Raw genomic sequence first — 13,008 nt, 5'->3', positions numbered from 1 at the left:
ATATAAATGTAATAATATATTACATGTATTATATCAATGCATATTTATTATATTATATTATATTACTATACTATATTATATTATATTATATTATATTATATTATATTATATTATATTATATTATACAATAGATACTAATATATGTCTGTTATATATTGCCACTTAGACAATGCATATTAAATATATTATCTACAGTATATAATATCATCTATGCATTATACATAATTACTGATACATTACCAATGTTGATGTAATGAAACACTCTGGTCTGACAGGAGGTTTTGTCAGCTCTGCAGCCAGGATTTGTGTGCTGTGGAGGACAGGGTGTAGGTGTGCACACCTGGCATATCCACTATACATACATGTGAATCATGGTCTGAAATACTGCTGTTGTATCTATACAGTGCACTGAATACTCCATGATGCACATCATGAATGTGCCAAATATTACATGTTCATTATATCATGTTATATAGAATCCATACATTGCTGATATGATTTATATGATTTTCTTATATACATTTTAAAGAAAAGCATACTGCATGTATTTGCACACAGTATTACAGTTAGCAATGTAATGTTACAGTTTTTGTCATGATATGTACATACAGCTGAAATATATCCCAGGGATGTGTGCATATTTAGACACACATGTATAATGGAAAGGTAATATGTTGTATAGGTAACCTAAACCAAATTTTGAATAAGATTATTACCTTTATAGTCAATATTTATTGACTATATTAGCAGGTAATAATAGGATAAAATTATTACTATTATTATTATGATTACTATTATTATTATGTATTAATAGTATAAAATATATGCATATATGATATATTGTATAATATATAATGCATATCACATTCTATATCTTGTATTATACCTCAATTATAGATGACAGATTGCATATATTTTCCTTAATGTAATAATATATATATTGTATCTGTGTGTATTTATAACATATACCCAAGCTAATAGAAGCATAAAGACATGCATAACATCAAATATTAGATTTATATTTTGAAATACTGTAGCATACAATATGTAGAACATAGGATGAGATCCCTAATATATTTTCTATAGTTAAAGAGAGCTTCTTAATAGGTGTAGGAATAAGATAATACCTATACAAATGTTTGTAAAAAATGTTAGGCATCCTTCTAAAGCTGGAGGAAGGTATAACTAGAGGGGATATTGAGAGGAAATTCTTGGCTGTGAGGCTGGGGTGGCCCTGACACAGGTTGCCCAGAGAAGCTGTGGCTGCCCTATCCCTGGAAGTGTTCCAAGGCAGGTTGGACAGGGCTTGGAGCAACCTGGGATAGTGGGAAGTGTCCCTGCCCATGGTAAGGGTGGAATGAGATGAACTGAAGTTCCTTTCCAACACAATCCATTCTGGGACTCCATGGTAAGTATAATCTAGTCCATATATTATTTAACTTAGTAGATTATTTTAATGCCATTTTTGCAGCTGCTGCCATCGGTGTGGAGCTGGGGGTGCCTTGGGCCCGTGTTCCTGCCCCATGCTGGGCTGGCTCTGCCAGTGCCACTGTAGCCCTTGGCTGTGGCTGTGTCCTGCCTGTGTCCCCAGTGCCCCCAGCCCCCTGGGTGCCAGTGCCAGGCTGTGGCTTTGTCCTGCCTGTGTCCCCAGCCCCCTGGGTGCCAGTGCCAGGCTGTGCAGAGCCACATGCCCTCCAGCCAGAGCCTGCCCTGCTCTGGCTGCTGCCAGGGTGCCAGCCCTGGTGAGAGGCACATCTGGCTCAGAGTGCTGCCAGCACAGCCCTGAGTGCACAGAGCAGCCAGCCCAGCCTGCTCTCCACTCCCTCGAGGGTGGTGGTGCTGGGCCTGGAATCCTCCTCGGGACAGGTGGGTGGGAGCTGGGTTCCCAACAGCTCGTTAGTGTGTGCAGTTACTTCTGCAAAGGGAGCTTTATCTGGGGCCAGCTGGATTCACTCTCCATTTCTGCTTAGAGCACCTGAAAGCAATTTAGGAGTGGACTTTGCTGTGGCTCTTCAGCAGAGGGAGATTTCCTTTGTCTTTTCAGACATTGTTATGGCTGAGTGCAGCCCCCTGCATTTGCTTAAGGAATGTCACTGTAGAGTACAAAATCACCACTAAAAACTGGTTTTAGTTGGGCCATGAGATATTGCAGGGAAGCAGGTTATGGACAGTGGCTTCTGGGGACCCCAAAAGTCTGTTTCTGTGCTTGGCACCGTGGGCAGGGCTGGGCTGGCAGCAGGGCACTGCTGCCATGTGGGGTCTGCAGGGCACGAGCGTGGGTGCCCCTGTGCCAGTCACAGCGTGAACTCCTCAAGAGCCCTCCGGTCTGGGAGCACCACTGCCTGCTCCACACCTGGCAGCTGTTCCTGCAGAGAGGGACAGAACCCACATCCAGCAGGGACTGTCCCTGTCCCTGGGAGCCAGCCCTGCACACCCATGGCACCGCAGCAGCACCACCAGTGTCGTCGAGTTCCAGCCCCAGCACTTCCCACCCGCCGCCACACGCACCACACAGGTACTGCCTTTTATTGCTCTGGGGAGAAATTTTATTGTGAGCAAAGATTTGTTCATTTTGTGAGGGGTAACAAAGTGGCTTTGTCATCCAGTTCAGGGTGCAAAACCACAGCGGAGTTTATACAAATTAATAGTTTTTTGACATCAGGAAAACATGATTTTCAGTGATGTCTTAATTCTTCCCTGAAGTAGAGGTACATATTGCTCTAAGGAGAAAGGGCTCCTTACTCAGAAGGATGCCTTTGAAATTGTTTCAGACCAGCTATTGGATAACTAAGTGCCAGACAGCCTTGCCTGTCCGGCCCTGAATGTAAAATAAATTAAAATACACGTTTTATTTTCTAGGTTCCTTCACTGACAGAAAATCAACAGAAAGCAAAACCCAACTGTGGGTTGAGGCAGAAAATCAAACCAGTTGTTCAAGCCCTCAGTGACAGAGGCTCCTTCCAGCTGCTGCACCAGGTGAGTTCCTGTCACCAAGGCTGAGTTGCTGCCCCTCAGGCACAGAGCACACTGGCATCACTGGCCATGGCTGGAATGTGCCCCACAGGCACAGCGTGGCCTCTGGCCAGGTGCTGGCACTCAGATGGTCAGACAGACAGATGGCTGTAACACCAAGTGTAAGTGCAAAAACAGATGGGGGCCCAACGGCACATTTCCCAAAAAATGCAATTCCCTTTGCTTAAAGCAGCTCCCATTCTGTTGGGAGGTGTGCGTGTGTGTGTGTGCCCAGGAGCAACCAAGCGGCATCAGGACAGGGCTCTGTGGCTGCTGGATCTCAGATTCCTGTTGCTTTAAAATACCTGGGATTGAACTATAACAATTTTCACCCCGTCAGCCTATGACACGTGTAAACCAAAACAGATCAGCTACTGCCAACACGAGCTCTGCTCACTACAGCAGGTGCCAGGAGGACACCCCAAGTCCTCAGAAGCCTTCAGCTGTGTTGTACTCTGGCTGGAGACAAGGTGAGGAGGTTACCCAGTTGTTCACACTGTGCTGGGAAGGGGTCATGGCAGGAGTGTGGCTTTTGTTCTTCTAAAAGGGATTTGCTTATATTTTTGTTTCTCTAGGGAGCAGTTCCAGTGCAGAGCCATTGCACACAGCACAGAAAGGCCACAGCACTCCCACAGTGGGACAGCACCAACTGGAGAGCTCCTCCCTCATCCACCTGTGCTCCAGCAGGGAACCTCTGCTACCTGGCCAGTCACAGGAAAACCTCTTTAGAAGAAATTCCCTAATGCACAGGTCAGTGCTGCCTGGAATGACAAAAGCAATGCTCTAAGGGTACATTAAATAACTAGTTTCAGTGCTGGTTCACCTCTGGCTGCAGCACCTGCACCCAGGGGCTTGGGACCCTTGCTCACCTGGTGCCAGTGCAGTGGTGATGGGGACACAGGTGACATCCAATCCCCAGCCACGTCTGACCAGACTGGGGAAGGGCCGTTTCACAGAGCAAACCCCTCACCCTGCCCCTTCAAGACGTATTCACCCAGACTGCCCATTCTGATCTGTGCTCAGGTGCTGTGGGCTGCCCCAGCCACAGCTTTGTTGTCCAGGGTCTCAGGTGGACACCTCAGGTGGACACCTTGCTGAGGGTGCTGGCAGAGCTTCCCAGAGACCCTGCTCCTGGAGGCAGCAAGGGCAGCTCCACCAGCTCGACGCCAGCGGTGTCAGCGAGGTCAGCGCTTGCACTTGTGGTGAGGCAGCCTGGAAAACAGAGCAGGCAAGGAAAACCCAGTCAGGAAAAACAGCTGAGTCCTCAGAATAACCACATGGCACAGCACAGCCCCTCCCCTGGCCTCTTCCCAGCCTCTCCTGGGGTCACTCAGGTGAACTTGACCTCCAGAGGAGGAATTTGCTGTAGGCAGCTGAAGAACTGCCATGCTGCACTTCCAGAGAAACCAGGGATTGCTTTTTGCCAGCTCCCAGAAGTGAGGAGCCCTGAGAGGCCACGGGTGTCCAGGTGAGCACTGAGCCCCCCTGCATCACCCCCTTTTGGTCTGCTCGGCCCCTGCAGCCCCTGATGGCTCTCAGCGCCCCAACAGCCCCATGGGAGGGAGGTGGGAAGGTCCTGTCCTGCCCACTTGAAGCTTCAACATAAAATAGTTCTGTGTGGGTGATACAAGACTGTTTTTTGCTGTGTGTCATTAAACTGTTCTTGTGTGTTTGGCCTGTTACAGAGAGCTGGAAACGAGCATTCCCAGTGTGAGGGCTGGCACAGAATTCTCCATTCAGAATTCACCTAAGGAAGGTGCCTTAACCTCTGGAAAAATCCTAAAGAATCACAATTTCTTCCACTACATAACAGGTACCCCTGTTACTGGTGCTTATGGTCACCACTGGGGAAGGGTCTTGGGGGGCTGTGGGTATGGGGGGGTTATGCTTTGTTGTTGAGTGGAGTCACCTGTTGGTTATTCCCTGGAGGCCAGGCCTGCCCAGGCTGGCTGAGGGGGAACAGGTGAGCACATGGTCATTAAAGGAGACACTAATGAACAAACCCAGGTGCAGCTTCTGTGAGGGACACACCCTGCCCTGCTCCTGAGGGCTCGGCCTGTCCCAAGGCATTTCCCAGGGGGAACAGGTTTCATCAGCTCCCTAAGGAAACAGTATTTTTTAAACCACGTTGCAATTCTCTCCCGAAGTGTAAACACAAGTTTTTTTATTACAGGTAGGAGGGAGGAACAGCCTTGGAGCCAGGCAGGGAGCACACAGGAATGTTCTGAACCTCTCTAAAGGCTGGCACCATTGGCACTCCCTCTGAACCTCCTGAGGGATGGTTGTGTTTTGAAACATAGACCTACTTCCAGTGCAACAACTGACTCCATTCTCAGCTGTGCCTGGCCAGACCACAGCTCTTCATTGCTCCCTTCACCTTCCTAGCCCAGGTAAATCTCAAACGTGCACAAAACGCCCCAAAACGCAGCAGGGCCTTGGGTGAAGGTGCCCATGGCTGAGCTGGTCCTCAGGTACAGGTGAGCAGGGCACTGTGCTTGCAGGACAGATGGGTACATGGCCACAGGTCAGTGTGGCTGCAGGATGAGCCCTCAGCTGCTGTCTGAGGACAAAGACTCAGAGCCCTGGCTCTGGGCTGCACTTCCAAGGTGAGGTGTAACCTGTGCTTCTGCTTGAGCAGCTCTGGGTGTTTGAGTGACTGAAAGCAGGAGTGGAACAGCAGCAGCACAGCCCGAAGTGTGAACCCCCTCAGCCTGCCTGCAGCCCTGCGTTTGCATCTCAAAGACAGCCCTTACTTACCAGATTGGTTCTTTGAGAAAAGTGACTGAGGGGAAATAGCACATTTTAAAAAGGTGGAAAGTGTGACTTATCCTGTAAAGGCATTTTCTGTGAAAAATGGAGAGCTGTCAACTTTGGATTAAAACAAAACCTGTGGTGCTATTGGCTGGGGAGAAAAGCGTGGGGGAGGGAAGGGCTTCGAGGGAGGTGTTGTGCTTGACATTCCTGCAGTGAGGCAGAATGGCAGATGGTCAAAATAATAGTTTTCTCCAAATGGACAAGCTGAAGCAGCTTAGAAGTAAAAAATAATTACCAGGCGTGTATCGCGGGATGTATTAGCGCGTGTGGATCACGGGACGCATTACCTGGCACGTACAGAGTTTGTACTGTTCATAGATAGTGGGAGGCATTACTGTACACATATTGTGGGCATTAATGTACAGGAGGCATTATTGTGTTGTTTGTAGGAGGCAGAACTGCACCCTAGAGGCAGAACCACGTGCGGAGCGCAGGAGGCGAGTGCAGAGCAGAGGAGGCAGAACTGCATGCAGAGTTTGGGAGGTACGAGGTGAACACAGAGCATGGGAGGCAGAGCAGAGGAGGTGTGAGCTGAGCATGGAGCACAGGAGATAGAGCTGAGCATGGAGCAGAGGCAGCAAGGGAGGAGGAGGGCAAGGAGAGCTGTTACTGATGAACTGCAGCAGCAGCAGAGGGGCCTGCGGGAAGCTCTTACCTGTGGCTGTTACTGTACCAAGAGCATTAACACTCTAATCTAAAGGGAGAGAACAAAACCATGTCAGTGCAGGACCAAAATGGGGGAACAAAACCATGTCAGTGCAGGACCAAAGGGGGGAACAAAACCATGTTTGTACAGGACCAGCACCACAGGGTGCTGGTCCTGTACTAACTGTGTTTGCAGTTGATGCAGACTGCTGTGTTTGCATCAACTTGACACAGCACACCTGCTAAAGGCAGGAAGGGGAGCTACCCTCAGGGACCTGCAGAAAAACACACCCATGCCACTTTCTCCTGGGGTCTGAGGACTTGAACAGCCAAGGGAGGGAATGTTGGCAAAGATTGGAATGAATATTCATTGTGCTTCATCTTCTGTCAAAGCTGCTGCTGTGGTATGGTGGTGTGCAGCTCCTTCATGCCTCAGCTCCACGTCCAGCACTGTAGCTGGTCACACCATTTGAAACTGGCTAAAATTTGAGGCTTCATGGAGACCTAAATGTCTGATGCTATAGCCAGGTTAAAAGTGGCTGTAGAAGTGAGGAGCAGAGTGATCCTGTGCCAGAAGAGGAAGTCCTTGAATGCATAAAACCTGTCCATGAGCAGTCATACACCTGCACTCAGACAAGACACACACACACAATGTGGAGGGCCTCTCACAGCTGAGGCTGCTTAGAGAGCATTAAGCTTTTAAAATACATTTCTTGCAGGAGGGATTAAAAACTGAATTAGAATATAGATGATGGCACTTTAAATGCAAGGTTACCTTGCAGGAAGCCAGAGAGACATGGTATATTGCATCTTAAATCCAGTCCATAGAATAAACCTGGTTCCTTCCCCAGGGCATGAGCTCTAGGAATGGCATTTTATCTGCTGCTCATGAAGCAGCTGAACACCCCTGAAAGCAAGGGTGGGTAAGACCATGACTTGTAAGGATGCTGAAGATTGGTACTTGAGAAGAACTATGAAGTTTTCACATGGGCTGTGAACTGTTCCAGCCCCCTATTAACCTTTCAGCCAGGACAGGTCTGTGGAAATCTTTGTTTTCTTTCCTAGTAAACGCAAAGGTAATAAAATTCCAGAGAGAATTGTTGTCATAAATCTGCACAGTGTTCCTGCTTCCAACTCCCAAAGACAGGCTCCAAGTACACTGTAAGCAGCATCCTGAGCCTGTGTAGAAAAACCCATGGGTAACTGAAGCTGGGTTAATCAAAGCCACACACTTCCTCCAGTGCCCTGGAAAGCTGTAAGTGACACAATTACTCTCGAGTTGGAGCAGCTGCTGATTAGTTTTGCAAGGCTCAGCCTCAGGCAGGGGGACCCCAAGTGCTGAGGGTAATGTGGGTGTTATGTGGGCAGCCCAAGCCCTCAGCACAAGGCTGCAGGACAGCTCTGCCCCGTTTCTGCCCTGCCTCTGCTGCAGGTCTCTGCCAGAGCCTCAGTGCAGAGGGAAAATGCAAATGGGCCACATTGCCTGGAGCCTTCTTCGAGCTGACAGCTCGAGCAGCTGGAGCTGTCACTGGGCAGAAGAGACGGCCCATCAAGCTCATATTTCTGCCCATCCCAGCACTGATTGCTAGGATAAACCCTCCCTCAGCACCTCCTCTCCTGGAGAGCGAAGCTGGGGGAGCACCCTCTGAGCCAATTAATTACACGGAAAAGGCAGGGGGCCAGGCTGAGAACCCTGATGTGGCTCTCACGCCCCCCTGCACTGTTGGAGATCCCGAGGGGAACATCAGGCTTGAGGGGGCAGCAGTCCCAGCACCTGCCCAGCCTCGAGGGACAGGTTTGGACTGTCCACCCTCAGTGGGGGCACGAGGGACAGCCCCAGCACACTGGGCAGGCAGCCACTTCCTTAGGGCTCTGCAGGGATCTGGGCTCCTGGGCATACACTGCATCAATCAGCCTGGGAGCTGGAGGGGGACAGAGCTGCTGCCCCCAGCAATTTGTGGTACCTGTGACCCTGCCCTGCTTAATGCCAGACCATTCCTGACCCTCATGGGGACACTAAGGCAGCAGCCTTACCAAAAGGGCAGGAAAATGATGGGCAGAGCACTGATAGGCAAGAGCACAAAGGCAAGGAGCAGCTCCCACATCTGCTGGTGCACTGCAGGAACTTCCCAAGGGCAGCCCAGCTGTGGCAGGCTCCACTCTGCTGAGGATGAGGAACTACCTGGATTAAACAGATGGGGAAGCCAGACAGGTTCCCGTGCCTCATCCTGAATAGTCCTCACAGGAAAGGAGGAAGAACAGAGAGCCCTTGAGTCCTGCCTCTTGTGATAACTGTCCTGGCTCTTCTGCTTTTCCTCTTTGTTCACTGCCTGGACAACCTGCACCACACCATGGCAGCTGCACAGTGTCCCACCCCACCTGCTGAGCACCACACCCAGCAGACCTCACCCATGCTCCATGCTAGCAGCAATTCCCTGTTCTGCCAGTAACCAGGACAGTCAGGAGTTTCCTAAATCCCATATATTACAAACAAATTGTTCAGTTTCAGGCAGTGCTGACACACGGATTAAACCCAACCCCTGGCACACACTGCACGTGCTCTGATACCAGGACACAGCTACTCAGTTTCAGATGTGTCTGTTTTTAAAATTCCCAGGAAAACAGGCAAAAATACTACATATATATATATATATATATATATATATATATATACACACAGAACAGGGACACAGATCTGAAAAAACACCCTACAGAGCTTCAAGGAAAAAGGAAAAAGACAAAATAACAAAACCCCTGAAGTAGTATAAAAACCCCAGAAAAACCAAGCTAAAGCAAAATGAATCCTTAGCTCAATTACTGTTACAAAAAGCATCAGTCCTGTTTGAAACAAGAATTACTCTGGGTTTGGTTTTGTTTCTGTCAAAAATCTATTTTAAATCTGCATGTCCAATTCAAGTAATCCTTTTGCTTTAAAGTGGGAAAGATAAAGCTCAGCACTGAACAAAAAGTGGTTTAAAATAAGCCAGATCTTGTTTGCTGTGCATTCAAATATTTTCTACAAGAACTTTACGCATGTAAAAGTCCAGAGACAAAAGGAAAGCATGTGTCACCTTTGCAACAAAAAGGCTGCAAAATCTCGGTTTTATGTAAATCAGCAGGCACAGCTCCCAGGGCTTTAAAACCAGGGAATGCTGAAAACCTCAATAGTTCCTCGACTCAAGTGTTGCGCTTGGGCAATGCCATAATATTCATTTAAGAATCCATTTATCAACAGATACCACATGTCCAAGTTTTCCAGCACAGTTCTTCTGATGATCTACTGAAAAGGATTCTTTAAAAACATTAAGCTGGAGAATCCAAGATGCTTTCTCTGCCCATTCCACACTACCCATTAGCAACTAAAAAAACCAAGATTTACACTATATCCTCCCTGATAACGCTGAGCATTGTGCTTTATTTTCCAAGTCATTAGCATGCACAAGAATGACCTCATGGTGAACAGATGCACTTGGATATGGCAGTGATTAGATCAGTCCTCTCAGCAGTCAAGTGTGCCCGTTCCCATTAACCCCTGAGGCGCCGGCAGCGCTCCGCTAGGGGGGTCCCTGGGACGCAGGAACCTGCCCTGGCCAGCACAAACCCCTCGGACAGGATCCTTGTGGGGGAAAGCTATGACTGCAGAGTTCTCCTGGAATATACCTCCAAAGGTTAACACCGTGCTTCTGGCTGCTGATCTTACACTAAAACAGACCAAAGCCCCAAGGAGCCACAGAGGCAGATGAAGTCGAGGTGCTGCTCTGCCCACTTCAGCTTCACCAATTTTTTTACAGCACACACAAGTATTTTGTTCGATAATTATTTCTGGTTTTGGCTGAGAGAGCAAGAGCAGCAGCTTAAAGCCTGTCCACTAAAAGGAGAGAAATCTGCAAAGGGAAAGAATGAGAATAATTCAATAGTGTTGGATTATGGAGGATTTCCTGGGCTGCCTCTCAAACCCTGCCTAATTAAAATACAGCATGTAATGCACCAGTTTAACAACAAAGGGCCGTATTCCCAGCTTTTGTTCCTAATCTGCACATCCCCTGCATGAGTTTGGGGATGGCCATTCTGCCAATGAAGCTGCACTTTCAACGCTGAAGGTATCAGGGATATCTGTAATCCATACCGGGAGTTTAAGGCTCTGCTCCTCAAAACAGCAAAGGACATCAACTGGACAATTTCCATGCAGAAAATGCAGCACCTGCAAGACTGGTGACAGGGAGACTAAGCCAGGGCAGGAAAAGCACATCCCATGTGAGTCTGGGGATGCATCCTCAGGGGCAGCATCAGAAAACACAAAAACATCCACTTCCAAGAGTATCTCAGTCAGCAATACCCCAGTATGTCACTGAGAGCTGTGTTTGATTTCTCCCTATGCTGGGGTAACTCCTGAGAACACTGCACTGTGATAAGCAGCACCCTTACTCCCTGACCCTTCTCTGCTGCACACATGCATTTGCAGCACTGACAGCATCACACCTGAAGGGCATTACAAGAATCAGGTCAGATGAGAATTAATCTTAAATTTACCTGAACAGTTTATGCTCAGCAGAATCAGCAGTACCAGCTGGCTTGTACTGCCACCTGTGCCAGCTCCATACATCCCACAGAATCATCAAGGCTGGAAGAGATCAACAAGTCCAGTGGCCAACCCAGTACCACCATCATCACCCCGAGATCATCTCCTGACACCTCCTGAACACTTCCAAATACGGGGAACCCAGTGCCTCCCTGGGCAGCCTGTGCCAGTGCCTGACCACTCCTTCAGATAAAAGTGCTTCTTTTGATTAACTGCTCCCTGACTCCTTTTTTCTGTTTCAGAATAGAAAAATGTCTCCTGTATTCCAAAGTGGCAGACAGGTGATTCCTGCAGGTGCAGGACAGGTGGATCTATGCCTGGAGCAGGCCTGGCTGGGGAACAGCGGAGCTGCCGGGACTGCATCCAGCCTCCCTGCTGACTGCTGAGGAGCATCTGATGGAAAACACATCCCCATGGCCACAGCTGACACTGCCCCTGCTCATCACTGACTAAATATGCAGGAGAATCAGCAGGTAATGTGAGGAGACTCTCTGAAGCGGAGATTCTGACACCAGAAGTCACGGCCGGCCTCCAGTTCATGAGCGGGAAATTAATTCCAAGGTTCAGAAGTCTGAAAATTGGGACCTGACTGGGGGAGGCTTTGCACTTAAAAGCAATTAAAATAATGAAATCATACCCAGGTACTCCTGATTTAACAGTGTTCTGAAATCCTCAGCTACTGGAGTACAGCTACTATTTTTTTTTTGGCATACACAACTTATCCCTCAGAAAGTGGGGCTGCGGAGAGGTCTGCCCTGTCAAACCACATGTGACACAACACCATGTGCTAAGAACAACATGAAAATGAATCACAGCTATGCACAGAGCAAAACCAGATCACTATATCTACATTTCTATTCGCTGATACGTCCACAGATAAATGATTCAAGTGCTAACAACCAGCCCTGGGCACGCGCCCGCGCTCCTATTGAAATGGGTGATTTTTTTGTCTCAGACTTTTGGCAGAGTGTATAAAAGAATTTAATGCACAGCTGTTCTACTTTTTAATGTAGGAAACATTAATCAAAGCTTTAAGTTATAAGCTTTCCTAGCGTTGTTTAGTATTCCAGTTCAGCAGAGATCAATAGATCCATCCCATGTTCCCTGACGCCTCTCCAGGACGAAGAGGTGCGATTATGTAAATGGCCCCGGCTTCCTCCCCCCTCCTGCCAGTGCTTATCTCCAAAGCCTTCTGCCTGCTGCTCCTGGCCACCACTGCCCGGCCAGCACAGGCCTCTTATCTCCTCACAAAGCTCCAAGCACGCCAGGATTGGAGCCAGCAATGCCAGACAATGCTGCACGGCTGGTTTTATTCCTAAGTGATTTATGTGAGCAAATTTAATTTCTTCCTTCAGTGTTTCAGTTTAGATGGAAGATATCTGCTAACAAGTCAGGCTAAAGAGAAATAGAGCAGATGTCCTGCAACGTTTATACAGGTTGGAAGTAATCTATTCAGCAATCCAAAAGAGAAGCAGGGAATGATGAGAAAGTGCCAGTGTCACCCTAGGAGTGTCAACGACAGATTAAGGAATCTTTGTTTGAGAGTCCAGCACATGGTGACCAGATACATTCTGGATGCTGGAAAAAACCACATTTTGAAGGCACTAGAAATGTGCATTTCAGAGCTAAAGCTCCCTTTCAGGAGAGGTTCACTTAAACTTAATCAAACCAGCTGGACAGCGATTGTGACTGCACACTAACCTAACCCTCCACAAGGCACATGAGGAGTAAATTCCCCGAGTTCAGCACACTGCTGTCACCTCTCAGCAGGCAGATGACTGATGAGCACTGATGTGCATGCACACACACACACACACACAGACACCACACACCCCCCTCACACCCCCACAGCAAACCCTGCAGAGGCTCCAGGCCAGGTGCTGCAGGGCAGCCTGCAGCGCGCTCCATGCCTGCATCCCGCACGCCGCTGCGATTCCCTAACAGCACCCCGATCCTGC

General features: G+C 48.4%; 1 protein-coding gene and 1 long non-coding RNA gene across 5 annotated transcripts in view; one reads left to right on the top strand and one right to left on the bottom strand.

Annotated features, from left to right (window-relative positions):
- Nucleotides 1–164: 164 nt before the first annotated feature.
- Nucleotides 165–7,581, top strand: LOC118684567 (uncharacterized). 2 transcript variants are annotated; one of them, XR_004979869.2, is made up of 4 exons: nucleotides 165–2,515; nucleotides 2,860–3,762; nucleotides 4,698–4,825; nucleotides 5,186–7,581. It is a non-coding gene; the product is annotated as an uncharacterized LOC118684567 (long non-coding RNA). The 2 variants fall into 2 exon arrangements; XR_004979870.1 differs by lacking the exon at nucleotides 165–2,515 and having other exon boundaries at nucleotides 2,874–2,976; nucleotides 3,353–3,762.
- The window catches only part of RALGAPA2 (Ral GTPase activating protein catalytic subunit alpha 2), a 93,698-nt gene continuing 83,213 nt past the window's right edge, over nucleotides 2,524–13,008 (bottom strand). For all 3 annotated transcript variants that reach the window (XM_036379483.1, XM_036379484.1, XM_054514174.1), the window contains 2 exons: nucleotides 6,482–6,520; nucleotides 2,524–4,224 (listed from right to left, as the gene is read on the bottom strand). In XM_036379483.1, the coding sequence (XP_036235376.1) occupies nucleotides 6,516–6,520 (5 nt within the window). In that variant the 3' untranslated portion in view covers nucleotides 2,524–4,224; nucleotides 6,482–6,515. The remainder of the gene's footprint in view (nucleotides 4,225–6,481; nucleotides 6,521–13,008) is intronic.

The sequence above is a fragment of the Molothrus ater genome, chromosome 3 (genome assembly GCF_012460135.2).
Source record: "Molothrus ater isolate BHLD 08-10-18 breed brown headed cowbird chromosome 3, BPBGC_Mater_1.1, whole genome shotgun sequence".
NCBI classification, from domain to species: Eukaryota; Metazoa; Chordata; class Aves; order Passeriformes; family Icteridae; genus Molothrus; species Molothrus ater.
Note: the sequence above shows the minus strand (reverse complement) of the source record. Positions and strands in the feature narration are given on the sequence as shown.